Raw genomic sequence first — 17,934 nt, forward strand, 5'->3', positions numbered from 1 at the left:
CAGGAAGGGGTTAACATCTGGGGCGATCAAAGGGTTAACTGTGTGCTGTGTGTTTTATACTGTGTGCACAGTGTTGTGTTTTACTCTGGAGACATGCTGCGGTGTATTTCTCTGCTGTGCAGAGATACAAAACAGCATGTCCATGCTGACAGGAGAGAGACCTGTGTTGTTTACACACAGGTCACTCCCCTGTCGGCTTTCCCCGACGATTGCCAAGTGCCAGCCGGGACCAGGTGATTGACATTTTCGCCGCCAATAGCTGCGCGGGTAGGGTGTAGCGGGTCCCCCCTTACCCGGAAATGCAAATCATGTATATATACACATGATTTTGCGCAGCCCTGCCGCAGTACTTCTGCTATAGGGTGGAGGGCAAGCAGTTAACTACCCTACTCTTGGGTGCAGTTTTAAAATGGCACTATGGTAGCAGTCCTCTGGCTCAGCAGTATTTTAAAATGGCATCTGGTTTCCAAGGCTCAACACAAGCTTGATAGGGTTAGCTCAGCAATGGAACGGTCAGATTTCTTATTCGGCTACACACATAAAAAAGTGTGTGTATGTGTGTTTTTTTTTAATTTTACAGAAATATCTACAATGCTTTGTGTATTGCAGCATAGGAAATTAAATTTCAAGAGTCACTAAACACAAATATAAATAAAAAAACAAATACTTCCTAACAACAACTAAAACGTTTTTGTGCATTTTGTTTAGGGCTAAAATCATTGGTGGTGGCAATGATCTGCCAGTTCTGTACTACTTCCACCAACACTGCGTATACTTCTTTTCTTCTAAATCCTCTAATGAATCTCACTACAGCTGGGTTGGGGGGGCAGGGCTAAAATGGAGCACGTCACATTTCCTGTCACATCCATCAGCTTTTTCAGGCCCTCCCCCCAAGCCCAACAAAGAAGATTGAAACTCTCAGTCAAGAGCTTAATCCCCAACATTTGACTGACTCTGGTTTAGCCTTGCTCCCAACCTGGGCCGTAGTGAAATTAGTTAGGGGACTTAATCTACAATAAGATGAATGTACTGTAGATCAAGTCTTGTAACTAATTTCACTATGATCCGGGTTTGGGGCAGCTAAACCAAAATCAGTCACATGTCCTGTGTAAACATCCATAAAAAAAGTTTTGGTTTCACAGAGAGAAAAGTCCTCAGGATGGAAGACTTTCAGACAAAAGTGTACTTGTTTTGCCCAGTTGCCTTGACTTTAACTAACCCCCCCCAGATGCATACTTGCCAAAATATAAAGGGTGCACCTGCAACATCCAGTGCTACAAGAATCTTAGGCAGGCCATAGACAATGCGATTTTTTAAAAGTGAATGTTGATAGGGGAATCCCTCCCATGGAGCCATTGTGTTCTCCTGGTGGGGTGGCACAGTGAGCTGTCACTGCCAGGAGAAAGAAAGTGATTATCGCTAGTGGCTATAGCCACTAGCAATAATCTCAGTAAAAATTCAACATGCTGGTTGTACCAAAGTCAAACAACAATCGAATTTGGTACAATCAGCCTGCCCATAGATGGTTCAATTCTTGGCTGGTCCCTGCTAAACTGGCCGAGATTTGAACCATCTATAGCTTGCTTTATTCTTCTGGGCATGTCTGCACATTACAGCCCTAAAGACTTCTATAGGATTGTGTTATAACGCCATAGAGGAAGTGAGGTAGGGGTAAATACAGCCCCAAAGAAGTTTATGAGGCTGAAGTAGCCAGGATGGTCGCAGCTTGAAGCTTGACAAAAGCTTTATTAATGCCTGCTGTACATCATGTTCTTCAGAATAGCATTTCCAATCTGAAGCTTGGGTGAACTATGACTTAGGGAAACAAGAACTTACTCCAAACAAACACTTTCATTCACAAAAGCCGAGCTAGCTCACAGATAAACAAAATGAGTATTCCTCACCACACAAACTATACATTAAAGGCGGCCATAGATTTCCGATTTTCTTGCCAAATTATCGGCTGATAAAAAAAAACAACATCCGATATACGTACCGTTAGTGGGGAAAAATGTTGGCCATTTATTAATTTTAAGAGATTTTGAAAATCATCCAAGGTGGAAAATCCTGGGACGATTTGTTAGATCGGCCGATTTTCGCTGTAATTTATGGTCAAATCAGCCGTTCTTCTAGCCGATTTGATAATAAATTGGCTATGAAGAAAAAGAAGAAATAAATTTTGCAACAGAAGAAGAAATAGAATATCAAGAAGAAGAATAGAAGAAAAGAGGAGAAGATAGATTTTGCAGAAGACGAAGAAAAAAAGTTGCAACATTGTATCTATTTGTATGCATTTTGGATACAGATGTTTCTATTCAAGTACAAATACATACAATGTTGTTTGTCTTCTTCTGCATAATCTATTTCTTCTGTCAAATATAATAGTGGGGCTCTATGCAGGGACACCACTATTATATTGACGGCCGTAGACGGGACTAAAACCCGCCGACTTTTTTTTTGTTTAATTAGTGGCAACGTCGCCAGTCTGAACGACCGATTTACGACTTTTAAAGAAAAAAAAAAAGTCCGATTGTCCTCACGTCTATGGCCTGCTTAACAGTTTGTGGTTCACAGGTCAATTTCAACTAAGAAAGCGGAATGTTACATGATAGTCCTTTACCATAACTGAACACTTCCTGAATCCATTAGGGCTCATTTACATAATTATTTTCCTTTTCGCTTTCTAAAAAGAAGGTAAACAAGGTAAAAGCATACCAGCTCAATAGGGTCAAGTAAGCATTTCTACTGACACAACAGGATGCTTAAATGCAGGGTGGGCAATAAATAATAGCCTTTTTGTGTATTGCCCTTTGTACCCTTCTAAATGGAGTGTATACATTTTGCATGTGGGTGACTGGCCTTAAATGTAAAGTAGATTAGAAAAAACATTCTAGCGAGTATTTTTCTCAAATATGAGGGCTGGTAGCAGCTCAAATAAATAAGGCACAGAAAGACAGGAATAGTATCCGAGATGCATGCAACTTGATGCAGGCACAATACACTTGTGGAACTCATGCATCAGTGTATACATGACATTAGGCACATATTTGATTAAAAATTAGGATATTTATTTGTTCCCAACAAACAGCAAAGAATATTTAATTGTACAAAAGGCACATTAGTGAAACGTGACGGTATAGACATAACAATGGTTTAAAAAGGTAAAACTCAAAGGCAGTATTTTAGTGCAGCTTTTAAAATTTCAAAAGCACACAGGAGAGGTTAACAGACAAACTAATGGTTCTGATAAAGTTTGATCTACAGAAAAAAAATTCACACAATAGTAAAGAATTTTGGCATGACCAAGGTCACTATTATCTAAGTTTTAGAGAATACCTTCAAAAGCATTTTGGGTGTGGGGAATGTTCCATGATATGCAGTTAATACAGTTCTTACCTCAGCTCCCCACTGCTGCCAAGCTGAATGTGCTATTATGATTGTATTACGATTACTTCCATCTATCAGCTACTCTGCCTAATTCAGAATGTGTCAAAAGACTTCCCAAAAACTGGAGAAGATAAACTTCCTAGCACAAAAAAGCAGATACATTCAAAGGTTAAAGTGTTTCTATGGGGGCTTTTCTAAAATGTACTATTCACCAATTTCAAGTGGTTCTAAAGACTTTTTTTTTTTAACCTGCATTAAGGTGAAAGCTTTTGTTTTTGAATTGCCACTTCACCTCCCATATGTTTACCCGAGTCCTATCTCACTCCAGCACTGTGCAGTTCACTAGCTCTGTTCTCTCTCTGCTCAAAGAGGAGGCAACAGGAGCCATTGGCTACAGCTGCTGTTAATCAGATCCGGTGAACAGAGAGCGAGAGTGAGCCATGCTGTGTGTCAATAGGCAAACACAGCCAAGCTTGGGATTAAGCCTGCAGTTGTGCCTCCATAACAAGCTGCTTACTATGGGGGTAAACAAAGAAGAGGAGGAGCATCAGCAGGGGACACCAGAAGAGGAGGATTGGGGATGCTCTCTGCAAAACCATTACACAGAGCAGGTGATTATAACATGTTTGTTATTTATGAAGAAAAGAGCCTTTACAAAGCTGAACACAAGGCAGATAAAAAAAAACAAAGCCTTGTATATGTATTCATTTTTAAACCAACATGTATTTTTAAAATGCAGCTAGAATAAGAAGCTGCATTTTATGTGGTTTTGGTTTCCCGCAATCCTCTGTGCAGCACTCAAGACTGGAAGAGGGAGAAGGACTGGGTGCCAGAAAGTCATCATGCATGCACAACAAACAGAGGAGGAGGAAGCAGAGTGAATAGAGGGATGCCATTGGTCAGTCTGCTGCTGCTCCTTCACTGTTCAGTCAGCAGGCTGAGGATGGGAAGGTGTCACCACAGCATTTTCTAAAGCAACAGAAAATGTGCCCTTGCTCTCCTGGCTGTGCTATGTGATGGGTTGGGTGTTAATATTGAGTTAATAGGGATGCAAATCCTTTGGTAGGTAAAACAGTTCTCTTATATGTATAACATCTATTTATTGAGCTCTTTGCCTGGATACGTGGTGTTTTCAAAAATACCATATTTCTCCAAAAAATTTTTTGCTAGTGAGCCCAACTCACAAATTACTTTTTAATAACTTCTCCAAAATTGTCACTGCTCTTCCTTATTTACCATCTTCCTATGTACATTATCCTAGAAAAATAATGTACTCTGTCCTTGGCTATGTTCTCCTGCCATGAATTAGACCAAAATGTCTCTATAAAAAGATGAGGATCTGAAAGTAGCCATTTTTGGAAAAACAACATTACATATTGCATCAACACAATATACAGTCAGGTCCTTAATTATTGGGACATCGACACCATTCTAACATTTTTGGCTCTATACACCACCACAATGGATTTGAAATGAAGCAGACAAGATGTGCTTTAACTGCAGACTGTCGGCTTTAATTTGAGGGTATTTACATCCAAATCAGGTGAACGGTGTAGGAATTACAACAGTTTGTATATGTGCCTCCCACTTGTTAAGGGACCAAAAGTAATGGGACAATTGGCTTCTCAGCTGTTCCATGGCCAGGTGTGTGTTATTCCCTCATTATCCCAATTACAATGAGCAGATAAAAGGTCCAGAGTTCATTTCAAGTGTGCTATTTGCATTTGGAATCTGTTGCCATCAAATCTCAAGATGAGATCCAAAGAGCTGTCACTATCAGTGAAGCAAGCCATCATTAGGCTGAAAAAAACAAAACAAACCCATCAGAGAGATAGCAAAAACATTAGGCGTGGCCAAAACAACTGTTTGGAACATTCTTAAAAAGAAGGAAAGCACTGGTGAGCTCAGCAACACCAAAAGACCCGGAAGACCACGGAAAACAACTGTGGTGGATGACCGAAGAATTCTTTCCCTGGTGAAGAAAACACCCTTCACAACAGTTGGCCAGATCAAGAACACTCTCCAGGAGGTAGGTGTATGTGTGTCAAAGTCAACAATCAAGAGAAGACTTCACCAGAGTGAATACAGAGGGTTCACCACAAAAAAAAAACAGGAAGGCCAGATTAGAGTTTGCCAAACGACATCTAAAAAAACCTTCACAGTTCTGGAACAACATCCTATGGACAGATGAGACCAAGATCAACTTGCACCAGAGTGATGGGAAGAGAAGAGTATGGAGAAGGAAAGAAACTGCTCATGATCCTAAGCATACCACCTCATCAGTGAAGCATGGTGGTGGTAGTGTCATGGCGTGGGCATGTATGGCTGCCAATGGAACTGGTTCTCTTGTATTTATTGATGATGTGACTGCTGACAAAAGCAGCAGGGTGAATTCTGAAGTGTTTCGGGCAATTTTATCTGCTCATATTCAGCCAAATGCTTCAGAACTCATTGGACGCCGCTTCACAGTGCAGATGGACAATGACCCAAAGCATACTGCAAAAGCAACCAAAGAGTTTTTTAAGGGAAAGAAGTGGAACGTTATGCAATGGCCAAGTCAATCACCTGACCTGAATCCGATTGAGCATGCTTTTCACTTGCTGAAGACAAAACTGAAGGGAAAATGCCCCAAGAACAAGCAGGAACTGAAGACAGTTGCAGTAGAGGCCTGGCAGAGCATCACCAGGGATGAAACCCAGCGTCTGGTGATGTCTATGCGTTCCAGACTTCAGGCTGTAATTGGCTGCAAAGGATTTGCAACCAAGTATTAGAAAGTGAAAGTTTGATTTATGATTAATATTCTGTCCCATTACTTTTGGTCCCTTAACAAGTGGGAGGCACATATGCAAACTGTTGCAATTCCTACACCGTTCACCTGATTTGGATGTAAATGCCCTCAAATTAAAGCTGACAGTCTGCAGTTAAAGCACATCTTGTTTGTTTCATTTCAAATCCATTGTGGTGGTGTATAAAGCCAAAAATTTTAGAATTGTGTCGATGTCCCAATATTTATGGATCTGACTGTATAAAGGGATAAGTTCCTTTTAAGCAAGTCATTTAATATGCTGATCTGCAAGTAACACTTATATAATTGTAAAGCCTGAAGTCTCATATCAGTTTGCTCTAAGGTACTTTTGGCCTGTGTTAATTGCCAGGGAAAACAGCAATGAGCACAGAAGGGAAAGCACTATGATGAGACCAGTAAGCATTACACTTGAATGCATCAACATGAGGCTTTGATTGATGCTTAATGAAGCACAAAAAACTGTCCTATTCAAGATAACAAAGGGCTTTATCCAAAAGTCATAGGTTCCTGGCTAGGACCCAAAATTTCTTCCTCTTGGACTGCTTAGATGGAGATATATTTTCAAACACACCACTACTTTTCCCTTCCTTAAAAAAACTGATTAAAGGCATTGCCACTTAATTACTTAAAAACAAAAATCAACCCTGGGCTTAATGCAGTGAACTTGTTAAAAAAAAAATAAAAATACAACTTAAAGCAGACCTATTGTCAAACACCCCCCTCCCCCCCACCACCATCCAAGCTCCCTCCATATACTCTGCCCACCCCCTCCCACTAAAAAGGGAGACTCAATGATTCAAGGAATCGTAAAAAAAGGGGGATTCTTTAGCAGTGTTAAGAATTTCAGAACCACTGTATATTTTATATCTGAAAACAAGTTCTGCTTTAAACAAAATCCTTCATTATACAAATATGAAATTTAATAAAAATAAAATGCAACTGAATTATGACATGACAACATTCTCATATAAAAGGCATAAAAGGTAAAAAACACCTACGTTTCATGCACCTTCAGTAATTTATTAGAAAAGGCAGTGCTTGGAGTTTCAGCAAGGTGCAACGTATTTAATAAACCCAGAAAAACTTCATGCTGGTACAACAGGGCTGCTTGTCCAAATCCATTTATATCTGGTTTAGAACAATTTAGTAAGAATAAATCATACAAAATAAAAGGTAATTTATACACATTTAGAGGAGCTTTAGAAAGAAAGCTACATCTTGGTTTGACATAAGCTGAAAATGGAAAAAAAACTGTAAACTGTAAAAGTTATTGTTAATGAATTGCTACCATCTTTAGGACTGGAGAACATTTTAGCAGAACAATACATCAGTAAACACGTCAGGCATGTTGGGGTAAGTGAAGTGTCATTGCAGCTAAGCATATTATTATATATAAAACATTTTCACATTCTTCACACAGCATTTTACAAGACAGTATTTAATTTGCTACAGAAAAACACCATTCTGCTATGGCGCAAAATGACACATTTAAGACATTTCCGGATTATTATTATTAAGCTTTCATAGTGGTCCCATGTCTTCAAAAAAAGTAAAAACAAAAATATCTACTGAACCTGACAGATGAAAACTAAAAGGAAGCGAAGCTGGACCAACCAGTCATGTGCTAGCTTTCATTTTGTACCCTATATCAGAAATGTGGCAGCTCTGAGTCTGGTTGACTGCCATGGGCAATATCTCCACTCATATATATATATATATCAACCTTGTTATGACAGACTGGTCATGGAATGTTAGTGTCCTACACCTGCAAGAATCATTACCCTGTTCATGAAATGGCAAGAGTACTGATCACATAAACAGCAGCGAGCTGTAATATATGCAATCCTACATTACTACAGCACTCTTGCCAATTTGTAGTAACAGCAGTACTCGAGGATTAAGGGTCTAGCTGCTTGAAACTATTAATGCAAAGATGTGTCTGGAATGGTGTACTAACAGTGAGACAAGTAAAAATTGCAGAAACAGGAGACAGGTATATAGCATATATAGAAATAGAATATGCTGAAATGCAATGGCTGCAGGGCTTGATCGATGACATTACGGCCTTCAGTTCCGTGACAAATATAAAGCTTACATCTTTACAAACTGTAGCTATTCAGTTAAAACATACAGTATGTAGGAGGAGCTACAGAAATGTATTGCAGACACAGCATGTATATTTTGAATAAACAGTAAGGGTTAGATAGGAGGTGAACAAATCACCCACTGGCTTCTTATATGATGACTTTAAAACAGAAATTCCCATGCCTGAACATGCTGAGCTATATCCACATATTGTGACAACCACAGTGACTCCCTTATTTTTTCTTACACTTTGAACAAAACAAATCAAAAAGGGAGATCACCATTCTGCAAACCTGGAAAATATAATAAGCCAGTGTGATTGCGTCCACCAGCATCCATCCATTAAGAAAACATCAGTTTTGGATGGACTTGGTGAGCTGAATGTGAGTTTTTATGCAAGTCAATCAATTTTCATACCCATGTGTTCCTAGGCAGGACTAAATATAGTAAGACCGAGTAGTGTTGATATAATTTATCACTATTTAGTAATAACATAAAAAAAGAATTAAATACCAAGTTAAATGTACTGCTGTTAAGGCTACAGCAACTAAAATGCAACTTAATGCTTGTTGGAGTTCAGAATCGCATTAGCAGGACTACAGCTAGTACCACCAAAACAAGCCTTAATATGGCATACATAATTTGTATTACAAGAATATAACACTGAATGCAGGACAATTTCAATGTAGTTTCAATGGGTTGCAAGGTGAATTAAAAGAGGAAAAAAAAAAAAAAAAGTTCTGTAGTGCTAAGGCAAGCACCATCTTTTGCATGGATGGTGCTGAATTACTTACACAACAAATATATATATTAAAAAAAAACAAAAAACTTTTGTTCGATATTTGGTGAGAAGAAGCTGCTCTGCGTTCACATAGGCGACACTGTTGCTTTTGTTTCACAAAGTGAAATGAAGGACCTTCTAAAACTTCAAAGTCCATATATACTTGCCTCTCCTTCATACGGAATGATTTTAAGTTTGCTTATGGTTTGCAAAGTAAACAAATAAGTATTCTGACCAGGTGACAGATCATAAAAGTCCCCAATAAGAATCTCTGGAGCAAAACTGAATATGGGAGGAGGCAAGATATCCAACTCTTATTGTGCCTGCTAAGTCAGTGTCGTTGCCAGGATGATTACAAGAATTAACACCAGGACGACCACACAGATGATTATGAAGATCATTTTCTGTAATATCAGAAAAAAAAGGGTTAGAATCAATGCATATACTAAATGCAAACTGTCTGTACTGCCCCAAAACAACCAACCATATTCAAACCTGTACTTGAACATTAGGGTTGCAAAGAATGTTGACAAGCTACATGCTTGTGAATCAGCAGTGACAACCCCAATATCCACACCTATTTTGTAATCTCATTTAATGTAGCGGCAAGCTGAGCTGCATCATTGCCACGCCAATACAGGAAGCCACATTAGGTGGGTTTCACTGGTAAGTTCAACAGGTATCTGTTGGACTTTGCTGGGGACAAAGAGGACACTGAATGCAAATGAACTTATAATTAAGTGCTGCTGCCCACATTTTTGTAATGGGAGGCCATAGTTATACTTTAACAATTTCACTGATCTTAAAGTGGAACTTTACCCATAACAACTTCATAAAAAATAATGTTCTTTAGCAAGGAACATGCATTCCACATTATTAATTATGCTACCAAAATTAGTGTGCTGTAAATTGCCTCCACGATTGCTCGTTTGTTCTTGCTGCCATTTTGCTGAAGCCCAGAGCCCCTGAGCAGTAGTAAATCTTTTAGGCCGTCAGCAGATCGGCCTCTACATTTTCAGCACAGTGCCAAAAAACAAAGAAAAGCTGAGCATCTGCAGAGCAGGGTGAGACCGTGTATTACTGGATTTTAAACGATATAGGCACTTATTTGTAATGTTTTACATAGTCATACCTGCAAAAGGGGCCAGCCTGGAATGATCTAGTGGGACTTTTTCTGACTAAAGTTCCACCTTAAGTGCAAGAGTGTTGTACAAACATAAAACATTTAATAAAGTGAAGGTCCTTTCTGTCTGCACACCGATTTGAAGGAAGAAAAACATCCATAGTAAAAGACAGGTCTTTCGTAGCCACCCTACAGTGAGCAAGATTTTATACAAACTAAGGTGCTAGCCCTTTACCTGTGAACACACACTGCACCAATGTCAGAACCCTCCACCAGTGTTGACCATATGTGTACATGCATTTGTTTCAAGTGCTCAGTGTCATGGAGTGAGCTATTCTCATGAAGCTTTAGGCTCTTACATTGGATACATTTTTGGAAAATCTCTAGTTATCAAAAAAGTAATGGACAAATAATAAAATTGGTTTAAGAGGAAGAGTCAAACTGGACCAAAAAAAAAATTTTCCCTGGTGTTATGGATTGTTACACCTTGCAATGCCTTGTTAAATAATCATTCAAATGTAACGAAGAAATAAAATCTACAAATACTACACATGATGAACAATACACACTATTTTATTTACTATAAATAGCTTGTAAAATAGAAACGTTGCTGCAGTTTGTCAGCTGAACACCAGGAGGCACAGTCAACATTGGTATACCAGAATGGACAATGCCTTTTAACAAAAAGTAATCTGGAATTTCTGTTATGTCTAATAGTAGGTATTTGACTCTCCTGAACCGGTCGATTATTTTATGCACTTTAGAAAATATGCTACTCCCTAATTAATGATGGTATAATGTAAAATGACTACCATGACCTCTTTTCTGAACATATACAATGGATAGAACAGCACTTGAAAGTGGAACCAAACCAAATACACTGCCTCATCGGATAAATTCTCCTTTTCCCCTCTTCACTATGCTACATTAATTTTACTTAACTGGGCACAGTTTATTACGGGAACATAGCAGAACAAACCCTACACAGCAATGCTTAAATAACTGGAACAACAAAAAGAAAAGTTGTTATATCTTAAAGGTTTACCAACTAATTGTATAAAAGTATCCATTACATAAGTTAATCAGATATTGGACATTCTTAGCCTACTGTGTTAAGTTAAGCTAAAAGTGGGATAAAATCAGCAGCCCCCCAAGTCAAAGTGAACCAGAAGGAAAATATTTAGATTTACAGAGTCTTCAGGCATCTGTTGTATAACTGAAAAATATGAGATACCATTAGCCAACACCACTGTAAACCACCCGTGTACATGTAGATCATAGTGTAGTCTGCTGTTGTGCTACCCACTCCTTATACAATCAGCCTTGTTTACTACTAAACACATTAAACTGACTGATCTTCTAATAAGTTTACTGAAATGCAAATACAACTACTTAGCTATAGCAGTCTTGCCATGTTTTCATAAAATATTGTTCTTGGTCCTAAGCTGATGGTATAATGAGGGAGCACAGAAGCAAAATAAAAGTTACTTACTGCCACACAGGCAGATGTGCATATGCACAATGGGAAAAAAAGCAAAACACAAAACTTCACTTGAGGCCAACTGACAAACCAATAATCAAGGCAAGTATGCCAGTCGCCACCACCAATAAAATGGCAATGATCCATTGTTTCTGTTGAAGTTTAAAAGAAAATTCGGTCAGAATGCTTCTTGATCACTACAACTTATCAACATGATTCTCAATATGCAAGAAGTAAACTTAATTCGTTAATAAAGTAGAACTAAAGACAAAATTGTTTTTTTTTTCATATTGGATAGAGTAAGAGAGGCCATAGATTATGCGATTTTCTTTCCTGCAACCTGTGGGTGAAGAAAAATTGATTGATTCCCCCATCAACACAGTCAGTCAGTGTTGATGGGGGAATCCCTCCCACAGAGCTATTGTGTTCTCCCAGCAGGGGAGGCACAGACAGCCATCCCTGCTGGGAGAACAAAATGATTATTGCGATCGGCTATAGCTGCGGACAGTAATCACACACAAAATATCTGACATGCTGGTCGTATCCAAGTTGATTGGATTGATTTGGGTACAATCAGCCTGCCTATAGATGGATCGAATCTCGGCCAGTCCCTGCTGAACTGACAGAGATTCAATCCATCTATGGTCAGCTTAAGGGTCAGGTTTTTTTTTTTTTTTTTTTACCATCTGTGTCCCATTTGAGAGATTTCCCATCACTTGCTGTCCCCATAGCCAAAACCAGTGATAGCAGTAAACAGCACAAATAGAGAGGGTGAATCTTCCTACCTTGAATAAGTATTCATACCCCTTGCAATGTTCCACATTTTGTTATGTTACAACCAAAAACGTAAATGTATTTTATTGGGATTTTATATGATAGGCCAACACAAAGTGGCACATAATTGTGAAGTGGAAGGAAAATGATAAATGGTTTTCACCATTTTTTACAAATAAATATCTGAACAGTGGGGTGTGCATTTGTATTAAGCCCCCTTGAGTCAATACTTTGTAGAACCACCTGTCGCTGCAATTACAGCTGCAAGTCTTTTTGGGGATGTCTCTACCAGCTTTGCACATCTAGAGAAAGTTTTGCAAAATAGCTCAAGCTCTGTCAGAATGGATGGAGAACGTCTGTGAACAGCAATATTCAAGTCTTGCCACAGATTTTCAATTGGATTTAGGTCTGGACTTTGACTGGGGCATTCTAACATATGAATATGATTTGATCTAAACCAGGGGTAGGCAACCTGCCGCTCTCCAGCTGTTGTGGAACTACATTTCCCATGAGGCATTGCAACATTACAAAACTGACAGTTACAGCTATGACTTGCAGAGGCATGATGGATTTTGTAGTCCTGCAACAGCTGGAGAGCCGCAAGTTGCCTACCCCTGATCTAAACCATTCCATTGGTGTATGTTTATGGTCATTCTCCTGCTGGAAGGTGACCCTCCACCCCAGTCTCTAACAGGTTTTCTTCTAAGATTGTCCTGTATTTGGCTCCATCCATCTTCCCATCAACTCTGACCAGCTTCCCTGTCCCTTCTGAAGAAAAGCATCGCCACAACATGATGCTGCCCCCACCATATTTCATGGTGGGGATGGTGTGTTCAGGGTGATGTGAGTGTTCGTTTTCCACCCCACATAGCGTTTTGCTTTTAGGCCAAAAAGTTCAATTTTGGTCTCATCTGACCAGAGCACCTTCTTCTACATGTTTGCTGTGTCCCCCACATGGCTTCTCGCAAACTGCAAATGGGACTTCTTATGGCTTTCTTTCAACCATGGCTTTCTTCTTGCCACTCTTCCATAAAGGCCAGATTTGTGGAGTGCACAACTAATAGTTGTCCTGTTGACAGATACTCCCACCTGAGCTGTGGGTCTCTGCAGCTCCTCCAGAGTTACCATGGGCCTCTTGGCTGCTTCTCTGATTAATGCTCTCCTTGCCCAGCCTGTCAGTTTAGGTGGATGGCCATGTCTTGATAGGTTTGCAGTTGTGCCTTACTCTTCCCATTTTCGGATGATGGATTGAACAGTGCTCTGTGAGATGTTCAAAGCTTGGGTTATTTTTTTTATAAGATAACACCGCTTCAAACTACTCAACGACTTTATCCCTGACCTGTCTAGTGTGTTCCTTGGCCCTCATGATGCTGCTTGTTCACTAATGTTCTCTAACAAACCTCTGAGGCTTGCACAGAACAGCCATCTGTATTTATACTGAGATTAAATTACACACAGGTGGACTCTATTTACTAATTAGGTGACTTCTGAAGGCAATTGGTTCCGCTAGATTTTTGTTAAGAGTATCCAAGTAAAGGGGGTGGAATACAAATGCACGCCACAGTTTTCAGATATTTGTAAAGAATTTTCAAAAAACATTTATCATTTTCCTTCCACTTGACAATTATGTGCCATTTTGTGTTGGTCTATCACATAAAATCCCAATAAAATACATTTATGTTTTTGGTTGTAAGATGCCAATATGTGGAAAATTGCATGGGGTATGATTACTTTTTTAAAGGCACTGTAAATAGAAATAACTCAAAACACAACACAAAGCTTTAGCAAAATGTGGAACAAAAATATATTGATCTTTACTAGTTCCTAGTTATTGCTGCTTTCGTTTTACTTTTGGTCACACACAGGAACCTAAGAAAATTAGTCAACCATACCCACTAGTAGAATCATGGGGATGCCAATAAAATTACTCTGTTCAACAGAAAATGCTCATCTAAAACTTGTCAGGAATTTTACAATAATAAAAAGTAGTACTTCTTAAATGTGACATTCCGCTAACCTAACCTGACCTATTTACTATTGCAATGCAAGGCAGCACATACATTAGTAATTTTTTTCATTCAATTAGCAAGTTAAAAGAAAAAAAAAAAAGACAAAAAACAGCCCAATTACTCCATCCACACATTCGAGATGGATGGGGGAGTCACTCCTGCTGACTTGCTGAGTTATGACAACAAGAAGTAGAGTTGGTGGCATTGATCGTGCAGACATTTTCCAACAGGCTGGATATACAGAAGTCAATTGGTAGATCAACTTCTGTACAACCCAAACATGGATCAAAATTTCGCTGGACCGGCTGAATTTTGATCCATGTATGGCTGGCTTAATAAGAAAGATCAGCTGCCCATGGCAGGATCATTAAACTCAAGTAAACCATCACCAATTAATTTAGTTACGGCTTTATGTCTCCCCGCAAACCCAAATCATGCTAAGCTACTCTGATAGATACAGGATTAAATATATAGTAGAACCTTGGAAAAGGTAACACTGAGCTGTAGCACATCTGCCAGACTGCAACTAACCAAATATGGGAAAATATTGGAAGACCGAAATTAGGAACACAGAACTTGGCACAAGGAAGGGAGGGGAACTTGTAAATTGTTATCAATGGGTCTTCAGCAGCCATCACAAAGCTACTTAGGTTTCTTTTATTAGATGAACCAATGTACAGAAGTGAGTACACCCCTCACATTTTTGTAAATATTTTATTATATATTTTCATGTGACAACACTGAAGAAATGACACTTTGCTACAATGTAAAGTAGTATACAGCTTGTATAACAGTGTAAATTTGCTGTCCCCTCAAAATAACACACAGCCATTAATGTCTAAACCGCTGGCAACAAAGCAAGTACAACCCTAAGTAAAAAAAAGTCCAAGTTGGGCCCAAAGTGTCAATATTTTGTGTGGCCACCATTATTTTCCAGCATTGCCTTAACCCTCTTGGGCATGGAGTTCACCAGAGCTTCACAGGTTGCCACTGGAGTCCTCTTCCACTCCTCCATGACGACATCACGGAGCTGGTGGATGTTAGAGACCTTGCACTCCACCACCTTTCATTTGAGGATGCCCCACAGATGCTCAATAGGGTGTAGGTCTGGAGACATGTTTGGCCAGTCCATCACCTTTACCCTCAGTTTCTTTAGCAAGGCAGTGGTTGTCTTGGAGGTGTGTTTGGGGTTATGTTGGAATACTGTCTTGTAGCCAAGTCTCCAAAGGGAGGTGATCATGCTCTGCTTCAGTATGTCACAGTACATGTTGGCATTCATGGTTCCCTCAATGAACTGTAGCTCCCCAGTGCCGGCAGCACTCATGCAGCCCCAGACGATGACACTCCCACCACCATGCTTGACTGTAGGCAAGACACACTTGTCTTTGTACTCCTCACCTGGTTGCTGCCACACACGCTTGACACCATCTGAACCAAATAAGTTTATCTTGGTCTTATTAGACCACAGGACATGGTTCCAGTAATCCATGTCCTTAGTCTGCTTGTCTACAGCAAACTGTTTGCAGGCTTTCTTGTGCATCATCTTTAGAAGAGGCTTCCTTCTGGGATGACAGCCATGCAGACCAATTTGATGCAGTGTGCGGTGTATGGTCTGAAGGGGTGGGGGGGTCAGCCTGCCAGTGCTCAACCTCTGCAGCAATGCTGGCAGCACTCATACGTCTATTTCCTAAAAACAACCTCTGGATATGACACTGAGCACATGCACTCAACTTCTTTGGTCGACCATGCCGAGGCCTGTTCTCAGTGGAACCTGTCCTGTTAAACCGCTGTATGGTCTTGGCCACCGTGCTGCAGCTCAGTTTTAGGGTCTTGGCAATCTTCTTATTGTCTAGGCCATCTTTATGTAGAGCAACAATTCTTTTTTTCAGATCCTCAGAGTTCTTTGCTATGAGGTGCCATGTTGAACTACTAGTATGAGAGAGTGAGCGATAACACCAAATTTAACACACCTGCTCCCCATTCACACCTGAGACCTTGTAACACTAACGAGTCATATAACACCGGGGAGGGAAAATGGCTAATTGGGCCCAATTTGGACATTTTCACTTAGGGGTGTGCTCACTTTTGTTGCCAGCGGTTTAGACATTAATGGCTGTGTGTTGAATTATTTTGAGGAGACAGCAAATATACACTGTTATACAAGCTGTACACTCACTACTTTACATTGTAGCTAAGTGTAACTTCTTCAGTGTTGTTACATGAAAAGATATAATAAAATATTTACAAAAATGTAAGGGGTGTACTCACTTCTGTAAGATACAGTATGTAGGCTTTGTTACAATTTACTTACCCTGCGTGACTTGCTCTGATATTTTACGGCCTTCTTTGTTTCTTCTTTGGCATGTTCAATATAATCAGCAGCATTTTCAACATTCTTCTCTATGTTGTTTATCATTTCACCCTGTATAGTGTAAAGAGTTGATTTTACATGGCGAGTTTTTTAAAACATATTTTAAATGAAACAATTCAACAGTAAAGAAGGGATGACCTTTATCATGAAAAATGAATGGAAAAAATAGGACATCAATAGTGGATTTAAAAAAAAAAAGAAAAAAAAAAGGAACTTGGAAAAAATTGTTAATATAGTGTTAAAATAAAATATATATATTCTCTCTCTCTACATGACTGATTGAGCTCTGCAGTCACTTTTGCAGCAGTGTTTTTTTTATTCTAGTTTATAATCCTGCCCATTGTCCTTTTGTCTCTTTCGGTCAGTTGACCACGTCGACCGAGCTTACAGTGAGGAACAGAAGTATTTGAACACCCTGTGATTTTGCAAGTTCTCCCACTTAGAAATCATGGAGGGGTCTGAAATTCACATTGTAGGTGCATTCCCACTCTGAGAGACAGAATTAAAAAAAAAAATTCAGGAAATCACATTGTATGATTTCTAAAGAATTTATTTGTCTTGCACTGCTGAACATAAGTATTTGAACACCTGAGAAAATCAGTGTTAATATCTGGTACAGAAGCCTTTGTTTGCAATTACAGAGGTCAAATGTTTCCTGTAGTTCTTGACCAGGTTTGCACACACTGCAACAGGGATTTTGGCCCACTCCTCCACACAGATCTCTTCTAGATCTGTCAGGTTTCGGGGCTGTCGCTGAGCAACACGGAGTTTCAGCTCCCTCCAAAGATGTTCTATTGGATTTAGGTCTGGAGACTGGCTAGGCCACTCCAGAACCTTGATGTGCTTCTTACGGAGCCACTCCTTGGTTATCCTGGCTGTGTGCTTCGGGTCGTTGTCATGTTGGAAGACCCAGCCACGACCCATCTTCAATGCTCTGATTGAGGGAAGGAGGTTGTTGCTCAAAATCTCACAATAAATGGCCCCATTCATCCTCTCCTTAATACAGTGCAGTCGTCATGTCCCCTTCGCAGAAAAGCACCCCCAAAGCATGATGTTACCACCCCCATGCTTCACAGTAGGGATGGTGTTCTTGGGACGCAACTCATCCTTCTCTTTCC

At 39.7% G+C, this 17,934-nt stretch overlaps 1 protein-coding gene across 1 annotated transcript in view; it reads right to left on the reverse strand.

The window, feature by feature from the left end:
• Positions 1 to 7,231: 7,231 nt before the first annotated feature.
• Positions 7,232 to 17,934, reverse strand: part of STX2 (syntaxin 2) — an 84,570-nt gene continuing 73,867 nt past the window's right edge. The window contains exons 9-10 of the mRNA XM_089653747.1: positions 16,757 to 16,867; positions 7,232 to 9,463 (exon numbers count right to left, since the gene is read on the reverse strand). Of these exons, the coding sequence (XP_089509873.1) occupies positions 9,386 to 9,463; positions 16,757 to 16,867 (189 nt within the window). The 3' untranslated portion in view covers positions 7,232 to 9,385. The remainder of the gene's footprint in view (positions 9,464 to 16,756; positions 16,868 to 17,934) is intronic.

The sequence above is a fragment of the Staurois parvus genome, unplaced genomic scaffold, assembly GCF_062004578.1.
Source record: "Staurois parvus isolate SC_StPar_1 unplaced genomic scaffold, SC_StPar_1.0 ptg000719l, whole genome shotgun sequence".
Lineage (NCBI taxonomy): Eukaryota > Metazoa > Chordata > Amphibia > Anura > Ranidae > Staurois > Staurois parvus.